This window comes from Pestalotiopsis fici (assembly GCF_000516985.1).
Source record: "Pestalotiopsis fici W106-1 unplaced genomic scaffold PFICI_Scf_2, whole genome shotgun sequence".
In the NCBI taxonomy this organism is placed as follows: domain Eukaryota; kingdom Fungi; phylum Ascomycota; class Sordariomycetes; order Amphisphaeriales; family Sporocadaceae; genus Pestalotiopsis; species Pestalotiopsis fici.
In genome coordinates, this window is record NW_006917092.1 from 3,220,846 (window position 1) to 3,236,602 (window position 15,757).

At 48.2% G+C, this 15,757-nt stretch overlaps 2 protein-coding genes across 2 annotated transcripts; both read left to right on the forward strand.

Moving 5' to 3' along the window:
- Nucleotides 1-206: 206 nt before the first annotated feature.
- PFICI_03159 (uncharacterized protein) lies at nt 207-720 on the forward strand (the record flags this gene model as incomplete). Its single annotated transcript, XM_007831740.1, has 2 exons — nt 207-276; nt 335-720. The coding sequence occupies 2 exons, from the start codon at nt 207-209 to the stop codon at nt 718-720; spliced, it is 456 nt and encodes a 151-aa protein (XP_007829931.1).
- A 2,241-nt stretch (nt 721-2,961) lies between these two features.
- Nucleotides 2,962-4,968, forward strand: PFICI_03160 (uncharacterized protein; the record flags this gene model as incomplete). The annotated part of the gene is made up of 1 exon (XM_007831741.1): nt 2,962-4,968. One exon carries the CDS (start codon nt 2,962-2,964, stop codon nt 4,966-4,968), a length of 2,007 nt encoding a protein of 668 aa, XP_007829932.1.
- Between the last annotated feature and the right edge of the window lie 10,789 nt (nt 4,969-15,757).

The window sequence follows — 15,757 nt, forward strand, 5'->3', positions numbered from 1 at the left end:
CTGACACATTTTTCAATCCTACAGCTTAAGGAGCGTAACGGTTCCAGGTTAGTTCGCATCCCATCACTATTGTCGTGCATTGCTTCGCTTTTACCCCGCGATCTCAAACTTGGCCGACATTACGAGTGCATCGCTGACCATGACACAGCCGTCAAGCTCTGAAGAAGTTTGTCAAGGCCAACAACACCCTCAACGTTACCGACACCATGTTTGACTCCCTCTTCAACAAGGCATTGAAGTCGGGCGTTGCCAAGGGTGTCTTTGAGCAGCCCAAGGGTATGTTGCCGTCGCACCTCGTCCTTGTCATGTACCACTATATGCTAACTTGAAACAGGCCCCTCTGGACCCGTGAAGCTGTCCAAGAAGTCCAAGGAGGCCAAGCCTGCTGCTAAGGACGGTGAGAAGGCCACCAAGAAGGCCGCTCCCAAGAAGGAGGGTGCTGCCAAGAAGGCTGCCCCCAAGAAGACTGCCGCAAAGAAGGAGGGCGAGGAGAAGAAGCCTGCTGCTAAGAAGGCTGCCGCCCCGAAGAAGGCTGCTGCTCCTAAGAAGGCCGCTGCCAAGAAGGACGAGAAGCCCGCTGCCGCAAAGACCAAGACCGGCCGTGTCGCCAAGACTACCAAGGCTCCCGCAACCAAGAAGGCTCCCGCAAAGAAGGCTGCTGCCCCCAAGAAGGCAGCGGCTCCAAAGAAGGAGGCTGCCAAGGCCGAGGCTTCGGCATGAGTCATTTCCTAATTTGATTTCACAGTGCTTTCTTCGCGATGTCTATCTGGTTCGGCGGTTTGCTGGCGTTCAGGGAAAGGGTACAAAGATGCGCGTATATGTGTGTAGCTCATTCATGCTGAGGTTCTCAGGTCATACTTCTGCGTGTTTTATGGAAATCTCGAGCAAGGATTACGGGGCTCTTCTCAGATGGGGAGATCTTTGGGAATCACGCAATTGGGGAGAAACCCGGTTGAGCGCGCTTTGATCTCCCTAGCCCGCTCAAGGCATACGGTTGCATTCGTCTCGGTAGAGACCCGGGTGCTGTATATGCCGAGGGTTCAGAGGTGTCTGCTTTGCTCAGGCGTGGCTGAGATTCATTGACGACTTGACGAGATAAACCTCTGTAATTATACCAATGGAAAGGTTTCGAAATGTTCTTAAACAAACAGTCTTTACTTTCTCACATGTGACAATGACCTGTATTGCCAGGTTGCAGCTGTTCCTGAATATGGGCGAGAGCACCGTAGTTGGTGAGTGGACCGACGCGTATGAGTTCCGTGTGTTTACATTTGTCCCAATTCGGTAGTGTAGGTAGGTAATTTGCTCCTGAGCCATTATCGTTACCGATAAGGGGGATCACGTGATGCACTGCACCATGTACACGACCCGAAACACTTCATTTGCAAGAAAGACACTGAAATTCCTATTATTGAGCCCTTTTCTTGATTGAGACAATCTTATATATCAAATACATTGTGCATGAGTTTTGCTGTTAAATGAGCATTTTCCAATGAGCTGTGTCGTGCCCAGGGTTTTGCTCTCTAATGTAGCCAATAGCCGCACTTATGCCCGCTGAAAGCTTGCTACTCAAAATCACAGCCGCGGCAAATGCCCAATTTCATACTCGTCATTTCATCATTTTCTCTCTGGTGTATACAAAGAACACGGTCATTCATGGATTTGGAAACAATAGGTATCATATGCCCACAATGGACCATTGCCTAGGTAATATCTTCCAATGCCGCGTGGCTGCCCATTCTGCACAATATTCAACTTGAGCCCTCCAGAGTTAGAGTAAGCTAATAACCAAACTTGAGCTAATGCACCCCAAGGATGAGAGTATACGTGGCTGGTGCCAGCTGGCAAGTTGACTGCACCGTCATTGTAAGCTTGACTTTAAAATGGCATGTCTATTCCCTTATACCTTGCATCGCAATACAGGGAACTCGCAAACAAAGTACAGCATGTTACAAGACCCGGAACCTAAGCAGAGTGCGAGACTGAAATTTTCAATTGAGACTGGTAGAATGAATTGTTGCTAGAGTTGAACTCATGCTTTGCCTGGCTATTCCGCGTGACTGGCAAGGCGACTGCAATGAGTTGAGTTCTGTACAGAGTAAGGTCAATACATTTGGTCAAGGCCAGGCATTGCTTCGAGAATACCGAGTTGAAGACGGTTATAATTGGGATCGTCATACAGTAGATGCGAGGCAACTTGTAGAGCTTCAAAGGAGGCGCAGAATAAAGTACCTACTTTCAGCGGGTATCCATGTGCACGCTAGCGAATCCATGGAACGGATCGATTGAATGCATGATGCCGGTTGTATTTCAAGCTTATTAAAACCCGACTTTGCTGTACGTACCTACACATGTAGCGATGAGCAACATCAATAGAAAGCTCAAGCTCGTAATCAATTCGATTCTCATCTAGACCTCGACGTATGCAAGGCATAGGTGCCTAACCTAGGCACGGAACTATATAGCTCATATATGCAGACGACATGACAACGTGCCTTTTAGACTACAGGAAACGGCACATTGACCACATCATCAACATCAATAGCCCGTATTCCGTCTCTGGCTTTTTGTTTCGTGTTTGTTTTCCAATCCGACATGGCCGAAAAGGCGAAGGCATCCGTTCATCAAATCCCGCCCTCAATTGAGCCGCAGCCAGGCCAGTATTTCGTAAGTCTCCGGGGCTTCCGACCGCAGCCTACGCCGCTGGAAACTTATCTCAGAGCACCGCTACCTACCCCCCAAGGGAGGACGCGCGGGGGGGCTCAGATCCCGGCAATGTCAATCAATCCCCCCAAAACTTCCAGGCACACCACTCAGCTTCCAAGGTTGCTGCAATGGTTTACCATGTACTTGGGTAGATCCAATATCTAGTCGCTGCAATTCAAAGGGCAGAGTAGGATAACGCTCTTTTTTTTTTCTTCTTTTCCTCCTGCCAACACCCCCTTCCCCCCCTCGTTCACCATGCCTGCCGCCGACTCAGGCTTCGGTTCAAACAATCCATTCCGTCGAAATACAACTGCCAGCTTTACAGGACAAGACCCCTCATCAGCCCCGAGCGGGTCCGTTGCTGCCCCGAGCTCAAGCTTCCTCGCTGCTGCAGCAGCATTGTCGCCCTCGAGCTCTGCCCCGCGACCGCCACCTCCGCTGACAACATTCAAGAGTGCTGCAGCCGTGGCCGAAGACAGCCATGTCGATTCAGCAAGGGCCGACCGGGACTCTGTGCAGCCAAAACCCAAGAAGATAGTAAAGAGGGTGCGGGTACAATCCCCGCCGCCCTCGTCGCCCGAAGATGCCGTACCTGTTGGACGCTATCCACCCCTCGACGACGATGTCGACAGCGACGACACAAACTCTGACACCTCACACGACGCTGGAGAGCGGGCCGATCCCTTCAGCAGCGGCGATGCCGCCGAGTTGAACAGAAGCGCAGTGCACAACGAGCCACCTGTAGTTCGCCCCCCGGCAAATCCGTTTTCAAAGACGCTGCAGGACCTTGAACACAATGCTCTTGGACAGGACAACGGAGCTGGCGGCAGTGGCAAAGGATCGTTGGATGTAGACTCCTTCAAGAGGCTACTGCTCACAGGCCAGACCACTGCTCCTGGGGCAGGGGTTGCCGGATCGTCCATGGGATTGCAACAAGCTACAGCCATCGATGGCGCCAGTAACACTGATGCGAGCTCCGCTTCCCGACAGTCTTTGTATGAGAACGTGCAGGAGACGCCGAGGACATCACATGAGATATCAGATCCGGAGGAATCTAAAGTCTCTATGGCTTCGCCTCTGGCAACGGCACAACCACCTTCTGGGCGGAAGCCCCCTCCCCCACCCAGCTCCAGACATGGGAAGCTTATCAAGATGGAATTGGGAGCTGAGAATAAAGCCAAAAGGGCACCAAACTCTGCCATATCAATCAATACAGACACGGCTAATTCAGCTCCAACCCGAAAGTCGAGTATACACTCACTTACGCAATCATCACCTGGTAGTTCGGACGTGAATAAGCCTTTACCGCCTCCCCCACTTCGATCGCCGGGAGAGGAGGATGTGGTCTCGCCATTCGATAGAGAAGCCGCTGGCAAGGTTCCAGAGTCGTTGGCAGCCCTCACAACGAGCCCTCAAGCACCGACGTCGCTTTCGGAAACGTCACGCGCCCGCTCGACATCACAAAGTAGTACTCTTACTACGTCCAGCTCACACCGAAAACCTGCCGCGCCTCCTCCTCGGCGGCATGGTCATGGCAGGACAGACAGCAAACCATCCTCCATTCTCTCGGACAGGGCCGACGAGGATCCACCCCGCAGTTCTCTCGAATCAAATCGGTCTCGAGCCGACAGCATCCGCGTGAATATCAATTTTGACAAAAATTCGTCGGCTCCGGCACCACCGCCTCCTCGGCGGCCCAACCATGCTAGAAAAGGAAGCTCGCTAGCCAGTCCAACTTTGTCGACATTTAGCCAAGTAAACAGCCCTGGGTCAAGTGATGACAGCAGATCGCCTGGGGTACTGGGGTTCAATCCGATGGAACGTCAAGCCGGCGCTGGCTCTATGCCAACGGTGACACACAGCAAGGACGGACTACCCAAACTATCACCGCCCCCTCCACCACCAACCCGCCATGCAAGTTTAAGGAGGCCATCTAGTGCGCACAGCACGGATGCCAGCCCACTTCGAAAGGTTAGCAGGGAGAAGGATGGAGGAGTCGTGCCACCGCCTCCACCACCGAGATCAAGGGGAGCCAGCAGAGCAAGCTCGAATATGGTCGACTCCCAGCATTCGTCCGGGCGTTTGAGGGCGGAAAGCGAGGCAACAAGATTAGATGAAGAGCCGGTCACTACACAAGACACCCAGGCTATCTCAGAAACAGGAACTCCTGCAGATCCCGGCGCAGGCGACGATATCATGGAGCAGCTCCGGGCACTTCAACAAGAGGTCGAAGCGGCCAGGAAGGCTTCAGGCAGCAGCTGAAATGTGCCAGGGGCTGTACTTGGAGGAGTTCACCTGATTAAATAATATGGATATGATTGACTGTCTGCAGATTTGGAGATAAGTCTGCGGGTAACATCAACAAGGGCTTTGACTGTGGACAACAAGTGGTATGCATGTCAGAAGACAGAGATCATGAACGCTGTTATTATAAGGGGCGCGACATGCACGCAAGAGAGGATGATCACGTGCCTGTCTTGTTGTCAAGAATAGACAGGCAGCCAACGGTATGTACAATAACAGTAAAGATTTTTTCCAGATTTCTTGTAGTGGTAACGTGCCCCAGAAACGTAGCTTATAATACCATATATTATGTGTGGAGAGGAAACTTCAGTTGTCCTTTGGTCGTTCTTCTTGAACACGATGCCTTGGTGTCCAATTCGGCTATAATCAGTCTGTGTATGAGACTAGAAGTGCTTATTGTTCGAGACTATTACGCCATGTTCAAACACTAGCCCATTTGTTCCAACAGGAGAGATGTTGTAGTTGGCACGCGCTGTTTGGCATCTGCCTCTTGAACTTTGCGGTTTCAGCAGTGAATCTATGAATCTTGAATTTCCCATGAAGCCCCGAGTCAAAGCGGATGAGTATGCTGGTGCTGGGATTTGAAATGACAATCAACTCTGGTATTATTGCCGGTGTTAATGGTCCAAGCATAGCCAACAAACAACAACTATACTATTAGCTCTCGCCAAATTTCTAATGGATGATGTGGACCGCGTGCAGACAGAGGCTCGCTGTGAAGTGCATTCAGAGGGGAAAGAAAAATGCAAGACAACCAAATGAACGGCTTATTCCCACCAAGATCCAAAACTACATAGATACTTATTAACTAGGTATCATTTGTGTTCCTACCAAACTCAAGCGTCGCATCAAATGCTGCAGAGTATCCGTCCAGCACTTTCAGAACACTTCTACTCTGTGTTGATTCAGTGCAATCAGTCGATTGAGTTTAACTTCTATCTCAAAGAATGCATATGCTTGTGATTCCCTATGTAGGGCAAAATATTCATGTATTTTCTGGGTTCCATACACGGTTGTTGAATTGAAAACTCCACTTGCAAATCACGATGATTTTTTTCGTGCTACTTTGAGGAGGGGGTGGTAACGTAGCGGGTTCCTTGATAATCCAAGCACTCTCGTCTCCAACACGAAAGAAACCAAAAATAGCGGCTCCATGATTATTAAAGTATAAAAATCTCAAAGTGACTGACTTCAATTGCAAGAATATATCCCACCATGATGGTCTTGCCATCCCTACGGCCACACCAATGCTTCCCTGTGGCTCATCCTGAGAACAAGAGAAGACGACACTCCTCAACGACAGCATCCACGACCGTCAACATTGCCTGTCCCTTTACTGAAGATACGAAAGTGCCAGTATTGACTCCAGGGATGCCATTTATGGTCCACCAAACCGTTTGAATTCTCTTCGTAACAGTGTCTAAATTCTCTAAAAACGAATACGCCTGGAACAAGGCTCTTTGAGCCAGTACCCTTCAATCCAGCGATCCCTAAACCAACAACAGCTTCTGAGCCCGCAAGAGCAACAACTGTAATAGATCCATGAATCAGCCACCACCTGGCTTCAAATGGATAACTTTCATCACCTGCCACACTAGCTGTGACGCCCACACCAGGAAACACAGCATTGCTACAATCTAAGATCTGAGAGAAGCTTGTGATTGTCGAGAAGGATATGATTAACAGATTGTTCAGGTATACCTACCAAGCTAAATTGCGCATGGTGCTTGCTATGTTAGCCGTAGAAGTTGGAGACCACAACGAGAATGTAATCAAGATAACTTCGAGGCGGTATTAGTTGAGGAAACTTCTGGAAGGTCGCCCAGGCAGGGATAGAAAGCGGCCAGGGTCAAGAGCAGAATCAAGAATGTGATTGAGCCTTTTGATCAACTGCGCGGGACTATGTCTTCAATGGTCAAGAAAGAGCCCGCTGCTGCGACACCCTGGGCTGGCATTGCGGCTGTACCCGGTAGATTTGCATTCTTCTTTTCTTTTTCTTCTGCCATCATCTCATTTGCCAAATACTCTGCCAAGCATACCAGAGTTTTTGCTTTACCATTGTCCCGACGTGTAGCGAATGGCAAGGGCACCAAATACAATTTGCAAAGAGTATAAGTATACTGGAAGCTCTCAGGACTACTTTTTGACCCGAATCTCGACAGGACGTCATTGGTTTATGACCGAATCTGAATAAAGGTATTGTGCAACTGTATCAAAAGCTTCTGCTTCGCAAGATAAGAGTGTTTATCTTTATGGTCGTTCTGAGGCAGCCGCCATTATACGCGATCTCTGAAACTCAACGACTGAATATCGCAGATCACCCCTGTACAAAATGAAGTCGAGAGTGTCTGAAGGGATATGCGCCAGTTTAGAACCCTTCTGGGTTCCTTCGTGGGAGCCTCGCTCGCGGGTGATCGACGCATGCCTCCAAGGGCTCCGAAGGGACTCGATGGCCTGCATTAGAGCATGATAGAAGGGGCTCTAGAATCAGCTGACTGAGCCTTGGGCAGCCAGGTCCGGCCACTAGAGTCACCGTCTGACTCTTGATGAGCTGCGTGCCCACGTGCCGGCTACACGCAATCCGTCGGAGAAGGCTTTACGAGAGGCTTTGGTCAATTTTGGCTCCTTCTTGACACTTCAGCGAGGTAAAACTGGTATTAGCGTCGGCCATATCAAATTGACAGTCTCTCCCGCTTTGGGAACAATTGCCTTCATTGCCTGGATCATGGTTCCCAGACTTTAAACCAGTATTATTGAGGAGGCTCAGGAGATATCGGCATCAAGTCCTCCATTGAAAAGGATATTCTGTGATGGTTCGGAACACTTCCTTTGGTGAGGAGCTTGCCTCAAAGCACGGTAAGCTTTCAGCAGATCACCATGTCCTGGAGGGGAAATACTAGTTCGGAGTTCCATGATCTCATCTGATGGAAGATCCGTACTGCTTCATTTTCTAGAACAAAGCATGCTTTGAGATGAGCCCCCTGAAGCTGGTGTTGATCACCGCAAGGAATTGCTTGAAGAAGCTGAGGCGATGAAATTGAAACATCGTCGGTATGCATTGCCACCCAGTTGAGTCCTTCCTGATAGCGATCCTTGGTGCTAGGCATGGCAATGTGATGGCAAACAATCTTGCCGATGCGTACACCTGATGGAGTTTTCCGCCTATTGTACGTGGCTACTACTGCGTACCAGCTATCGAGTCACAAAAGAAGAATTCAGGTTTCCGACTTCCTTACGAGCCACCAAGTCTAATGCGCCGTACTTCACAAATAGGCAAGAGGCAATAATATTCTCTTATAACAGCAAAGACGTTTTCGTAGTGTCTCCTTCCTATACTACATAGTTCGGCACGATAATTTGTCTCATTATTGGCTCGAGGAAGTGGATTGGTAACTTTAAAGTATCGCTAGATTCAGTGAAGCCTCCTCAGGAAAGGTCGATATCTGGTCCTACAATCCTCCTGGAACCATCTGTTGATTATGGATATTGGGGCCGAGAAGATAATTCATGTCATGATTGACCGTTAATGGCGCATTGATTGCTTTTTCTCCCTGGACGAAACCCGTATGGTCACACTAAGAAAAGAAAACACTATTCTCTAGATTGTTGGTGATGACAACCCCTTTGGGTAATCTGATTTAATGGATAAATATGAAATATGGCGTTCCTTGGAGATGAGAAAGTGGCCACAAGCTGTTCTGACTAGAATGTCACTGTTCGACCAACGAATGACGGCTTTGAAATTACGCCCTTCCGCTAGCATTCATTTACTTGTTCAAACACGTGGTTGAACACTACTCTAGTTTGAGCTACGCGTGCTGGTAAGAGGACAGAGTCCTCAGAGTCTATGACGACATTGGATGTATTTGCAGGAAATTGCTTACCATGTCGCCCGCGTGTACGTCGTATGTAAAGAATCAAAAGCCTGTGCTGTCTTTCATGCCACCAGCATGACCTGGAAGACCAAAAGTCAATTTATGGGACATGAATATCCATAAAAGGGAGATTGATGGAGGTCGTCCTCAGATCTGGCATGATCTGATGACTGGAGTTTTCTTCACACCAAACACAAGGCATGGAGTAGTGCTCGCCGCACCTCATTATCAGAGCGTGCAATTATGGCACGAGTGCGAGGGAAAGATCTCGGACTCCATTTTCAGTGCTCACAAGTCTCTTTCTCATCCATAGGTCACATCTTCTCCCAGTGGTAGTCATCTCCTGGCTAGCAGTAGAGGAACAAAGTCCCCAAAAGCAGATTCTGGACACGATCGGTGTCATAATTGCCGGTGGTCATATTGGTGGCGGTGCTATCAATTTTATGTATCGCAAATCAGTGATTGCTAAGTTTCTGACAGGTGAAAATTTCCTTGCATTTGTGCTGTGAACAAACGCTGTGAATGTTTGGGAACTGATAACACAAAACGTGAAAGCAATCAGATTTCAAGCTGCCGATAGAATCAAAGCCTCGCATGACAGTCAATCTCTGGCTATTACTTACATCGGTATATTGAACACTGGTAACTTTTTCTACCAGCGCATTACCTCCAGACAGTCCCTATAGCATCCGATTGTTTTTCCGTCGATGAGAACTTTTTGGCAGTAGCTCCAAACTCTACATATGAGCTCTGGATAATAGCAGCCCAAGCAAGTCATAACACTTTTGATCATCGTGATTGGGATTTTACACTCACAAATTCCTAGTACTCTCGCCTCATGGCAGTTCCGGTGCTTTCATTGTCGACTACGAGGTCCGTATCAGGAGTCTCGGGCTGCCACGCCGCTCTGTATAGGATACTCCCCCACAGAACGAGGAGCTGCCTGTTCGGCATCAAAAGTAAGCCCCTACTTTTTTATGGCGGTACTGTGATCTTATGTCAAACGGCTGGCGCTGATGACCACGTTAGCTTCGTCAACGTCTGACTGAACGTGAAATATTCACGCTATGGGATGAGCGCCAACTCTATGTGCAAAAGGAAAGGACGGGAAAAGCTCAATGTGCCTGCCACGATTTTGATCAACCAATAAACCACCCAGGAAACAGTACAGGAAATTAAAAGAACTTGTTGAAGAATTATTTGGTAGCAATTACAACTGAGAAGGAATCTCTTTGCCTTTTGCAGTTCACTTTCGATTATGGTCTAGAACATGGTCGCTGTTACAAATCATTGACACATTGACCTGAAGCTTGGCTTGAAAATTACATATCCCAAAATACTGGGCTCCATATCATGATATATGCACATGGATATGCAATAACTCTTCAACTCTCACATACACTTAGCCCGGTATGTGTAGTTGAAAAGACACAATGTCGTTGGCTGATAACTTACCAGTTACGTCTACAGCTACATGCTCGTTGGGAGACTCTTATTCTGTACTCCTTGCTTTTATCTCTATTGACTTTTTGACTGTGTTGTTGATTTCAACTGGCATTCGAGATACAGATAAGCACCTAGATATCTACATTGAATCTTGTAATGATGCAAAATATCCATGAATCATCGCCATTTGACGCTTCCTCATGTACTGGTAAGTAGCTACATCAATGTAAACTCATTTGAATTAAAACTGGACTGCCTCAAGTGGTCATAGTATTATGACGATATTGGTAATAATGCTTCTCTTTGCTCCATCATGGGTTATTGTTCTTTTAAATGATGATAGTATGGAAGCGTCGAGTCTGGTGCTCTTATACTGAATCGAAGCTTATAATCTCCGACTTCCATGCGGCCACTTACGTTACCTTTGAACTCCCTCTGCAGTTGTATTTACTAATAATTGTGTTTCATGAATCATACTGGTCAAAGTAATACTGAAATCTGCATCGCATAAGTAGACTTAACGAAATGACGGTCTCCTAGGCTGACAACAACAAGGCCACAGTGTTTCATCAATCCCCATATCAGTCCATAAGGATCATCTGCATTTGATTACATTGGCCTGAGCCTAGAGTATACGAGGGAAGAGTACATGTCACTCGCTAGGGGAGCCTACGCCTAGTCTTCACAAGCGAGCAATCCATCGATGATTTTCATTGATGGAGATCAATTATCGCTCAGTACCATGGCCAGACCATGTGCATATACAAGCCGGCCAGAACTAGTACCTCGTACGATACTCTCGACACCTCTCTCTCTCCATGTTTGAAGAAGAAGGTCCGTCTAAATGTTGGGACGTGTCGAATTACGCGCCATTCAAGCCATTTCGGGGAGCTAACGAGATCCAGATCAAGATCCAGACATGCAGGTTGCGACGCATGGCTTGGGAGCTATCGAAACGGCGTTGCTCGAAAAAAGAAGCAGCTTTGCCGTCGGCGAGACGTACGATGCTTGTTTGTATTATTGCCTTAGCAGCTCCGATGGGGGAAGGGTGGGAATCGCAGGATTTTGCGGGCGCCATGGGTCATTGGACTTACAGATGTGGTAATTGGGGGCCGTTCAACACATTAGGAGCACTTACGATATATAGTGGGCACACACGCAATTCGGGGCAGTAGCCGAAAAAGCTTGGCCTTTGTCCTTCTGTGGTCTGGATTCCTCACTTCTGCTGCTGCTGCGCCGTTGAAACGTCAAACCGTCCGATGTCGAACGAGCAAGTGGGTTTTGTATGTCCGAGACGTCAAAGATCTTGCTCCTCCCTTGCATGCACCATGTAATAATTATATTGTATAAAAGTGCACATGCTATGCATCTCCAGAAGAAAGATATTTGAATGGTATTGTGCTACCATGTAAAGTGATGGCCATCTGTAGACGACGCTCGTTGTTCTTTCAAAAGGGTCAGTTCCTTAGTTACCTAGCTAGCCCCCTTTTCTGGGTTGCATTAAGCGCTATCAGCCTCACCTGCTACTGACGACGAGCCTCACTACAGAATAGAGGCAACAGAGGGCAATATGGCTAAACACACGCCCAACCAGCAATGTACGTAGGTAGGTACGCACTTGGTCTGCAGCATGACAGCATGTCCCAGCAATCCATATACTTTGTTTTCAGGCGATTGGAGCCCCTGAACATCGTAATTCCTTTTCTGGCTTTTCACAGGGCTGGATTTCTTGTTTCCCGTCTTGAGCCCCTTGCTGGGGAGAGAAGGGGGGCGAGAAGAGGTTCGTTCTAGTGCATGTAAATAAAAAAGATTAGTGATTTGCCAGTGCGTGCGTTGCGTTGCGGGAATGGCACCCGCTCGCTCGTTCGTTTCCCATTGATTTTTTTTTTTTTTTTTTTTTTGCACAGCCGCAGCGATAGACAGTTGATCCAAGCTATCGGGACCACTAAATTTCATGGTCGAGGGGAGGGAGATCTGGGCCGTCTTTTTAAGGGATTAAAAAAAAAAACGGCTTGGCAACGCCTTTTTCCGCTTTCATCGAAGATCCTAGCTAGCTTACCACAGCCACCCAGTCAGTATCTTATTCTCAACAATACGCCTATTTGTCTTTCTGAATCTTATCCAGCATAATAGTTTTGGCTCTAGGCAAAGAGACGATGCTCATACCATCATCGGGCCGAAAAAATACTCATCTTTTCGGACGCAGTTATAATTGTTTCAAGGAAGAAATAAAAGGTTAAGAAGATAGCAGGTCGGAGGAAACAAATGTAGACTCCACAACGGCGCCGGGCACTATTTAACCCTATCCTCCACAAGCATAATCGAGGACGCGCGGTTGACGTATTGCGGTCCCCTGGGGGGGCATTGGGACCTGGCCCGTGTAGGTACCTACGTAAATCTTCTCAGGGGAGAGGTCCAAGTCTTTTTGTAGAAAGGTCCGAAAAGAAAGCCAAAAACTTGCAACTTCTTTTTTTCACAATTGCCCAGGATGCCAAGCTAAGCTTCAGGTGGTTTAGTTTGGACTATTAAGATTATCATTGACACTTGTTTCCCGGGTGGTTGCGTACCACGTCTCGAACAGTGGGCGGTCAGTCCACTGGAAAATGTTCCAGGCTAGATGCACAGCAGATGCCAGGGAGCGAACCCTGAATCTGCAAGAAAGCAGTACATCATTGGAGTATTGGTGGCAAGTAGTCAAAAGATAGTCGACGAGCTGTCTGTTGAACCAGAAAGAAAACAAGATATCAAGTTTCTTGTCTGAAACGTGCTGCAGACTCGGTCGCATTCTCCATATATGCAACTATGATTCGAGTATAGCATTTCCCCTCCCCTCTCCCTTCCACCCCCTCCTCGGAATTTCCGCGGTGCGTTTGTCGGTAGAGGCCGAGGGCAACGTGGGCACTGATACAACTACTACCTACCAGGTACAGGCAGATCCACGTCCACTTGCCTGCCAGCTTTTTATCCTGATGCACCACAAGATGAAACGTTAGAGATGCTACGTACTTGCAACGACCTACTGTTCTAAATCCCACCTCAAAAGATGGAGATCGTCTCTATTCCATTGAAAAACTCCATTTTTCTCTTATTGATATGAGGTATCTAGTCAGGTCATGTCAGGGCGGTCGTTAGAGGTAATGTCTTAGCCTCTTGCGTTTGTGAAGCGCGTCGCAAAAGCACCAGTTTTGCATTCAATATTCGTATTCCTACATTTGAAGCATGGCAAGTAGATACTTTGGGGGAGGAAAGACCGCTGAGTAAGAACCATAACGGATTCACAAGTGACTGCAAGCAAAGCTTATTGGTAGATCAATCGACTTCAAAGAGTTTTTTCTTTCTTTTTCTCCCATCGGTTCTGGGCCCCTTAGGTCCGAGGGAGCGCCAAAGTGTGGACATCGGACGCGTGTATATACAATGGGTCCCCTCTGGCCTCGAACCAGTCTGCGCGCTTCCTATTCATAGACCATTACGCAGCAGACAAGGGGGTGGAAGACGACACCAAGGGAAAAGATTCACAGAATCCCATAATGGGTCGAAGGGGGCCCCCCTGTCATGCTCATTTGCCTTTTGGACCAACTGACCTGAAGGCTGAAGGTGTTGTGCAGAGAGAGGTAAGCCGTCTCCTCTTTCTTGTCTCTTGTCGGCTCGGTAATCTCTTCCATTAATCAAGGTCGTCCGACAGCTTGCATCGCAGGTAGACTTGTAGATGGTGGAGTTTTTCACGGGCATGAAATGGTGCGCTGGGCCGAAGGGGGGAAAGGGAAAGGGAGGGGGCCATGGTTCGCGTCCTTCATTTGATATTCCTGCAATTGCGTGCGTATGTTTGCGTAAGCATTGCCGTTACCCTCCAGGAACTTGAGCAAGTTGCTTTGTTTAACTTGCTCGCTGGAACCCGTGGATGCGCAGCGGGTATCAAAACACGTCTAGTTGGTGCAATCACTTTAGAATTGTCGAAGGCGCTGTTGGTGCTTGGCAAAGCCACGATGACTTCGTTGGAATTCCCCCCTAATTATTATTACTCATGAAAGTCGAATGACGGTTCACCAACCGTCGGATAAGCGGATTTCTGTGCTATTTCAAGCAGGAGATCGACGCAGGCCCTGATTTGGCTGGCCTCTGCACAGAACTTTTGGGACGATGGTATCCGTCGTGGGATCTTGGTAGGTGCTGTAGTAGGTGCAACAAAATGAGATCAGATTTACAATTAGTTTATTTAGCACAAGCTATAGCAACAATGACACGCGATCTTTGATCTTGATCTGGTCGTTATTACATTCAATAAAGAAACTCGCAACTTCATATACGTCCGGATGCAACATAATCTGAAAACATCCCGGTCCCGTGACGAACAGGCAAGTATGCACTGGCTGCGAAGAGAACACCCACGAATGGGACGACGGCCGCGGGGTATTTCCGGTCAGTACCTACATTGACCTGCCTATCTACAAATCTAGTACACAGTATGGTGTCTAGCACCGACAGTTTGCCGCTGGATGGGAGAATTGTAAACAGAGGATGACATGAAGAAAAGCGAACAGTGCTTGTTTCTGGGACTTTGTAGGGGTCTGGCGGGGCTCTGCAACTAGGTTCAATTATGGTTGTTCCTTCACTGCCTCACTCCGAGATGAAGAGGTCCCACGGGCATGGCTCAGTACTACGTACATGTCTTATGTGGTATCGATCTATTTACTCGTGCCCACCGTTGAGTAAAATAGGCGTTACGGTGACGGGAGATTTCTCCAACCTGGCCCTGTGGAGATGATGTGAGCCAAACGCCCTTGATATGCCGCGTATGCGCAAAGCAAGGGTCCCTCTCGTGAAGTGGTGGAAGTCCGGCCCCAGATGGATTTTGGGTACGAAGCCGTGCATGGATCAAGCTCATTCTTGCCGCTCAGTTGGACCGATAAGGGAGTGCTGTGCATGTCTTTGCATCTTGCCAGCCATTGTGATGAAGGGTCCATAGCACTTCTTACTACGCATATCTACGCTGCATTGGGTCGGATCGTCGGTGTGCGAAAGGTTGGAGGCAATCGGTGATTGATTTCTAGGAAGAGACCATAAGTCTTCTTCTACCTTGTAGGCTAGCTATATGCTGGGTCTAACTATGTACACGAATATGGTTATTTGACCGCTTATGAGCGGGCCGGTTTGAAACCCCAATTGACCCAAAACTCCATCCTTGATGGTCGGCAAGGTGACCATCGATTGTAAATGCGCGCTGTAGAACAAAGAAAAAGAACACGTCCGTGGACCAAAAGGTCTGAACCGTGCTGCCAACCAGGCAATCAACCTGAACCGTAAAGATTTTTGGTTCCCTAAACGCCGTAGATATGCATGCAAAAAGAGCCAATGACCGTGAGGTCACGGCGTCTCGAAAAAAAAAGAAAAAGATTTGGAAACCAAAGACAGCCCTTCGCTCGTCTTCT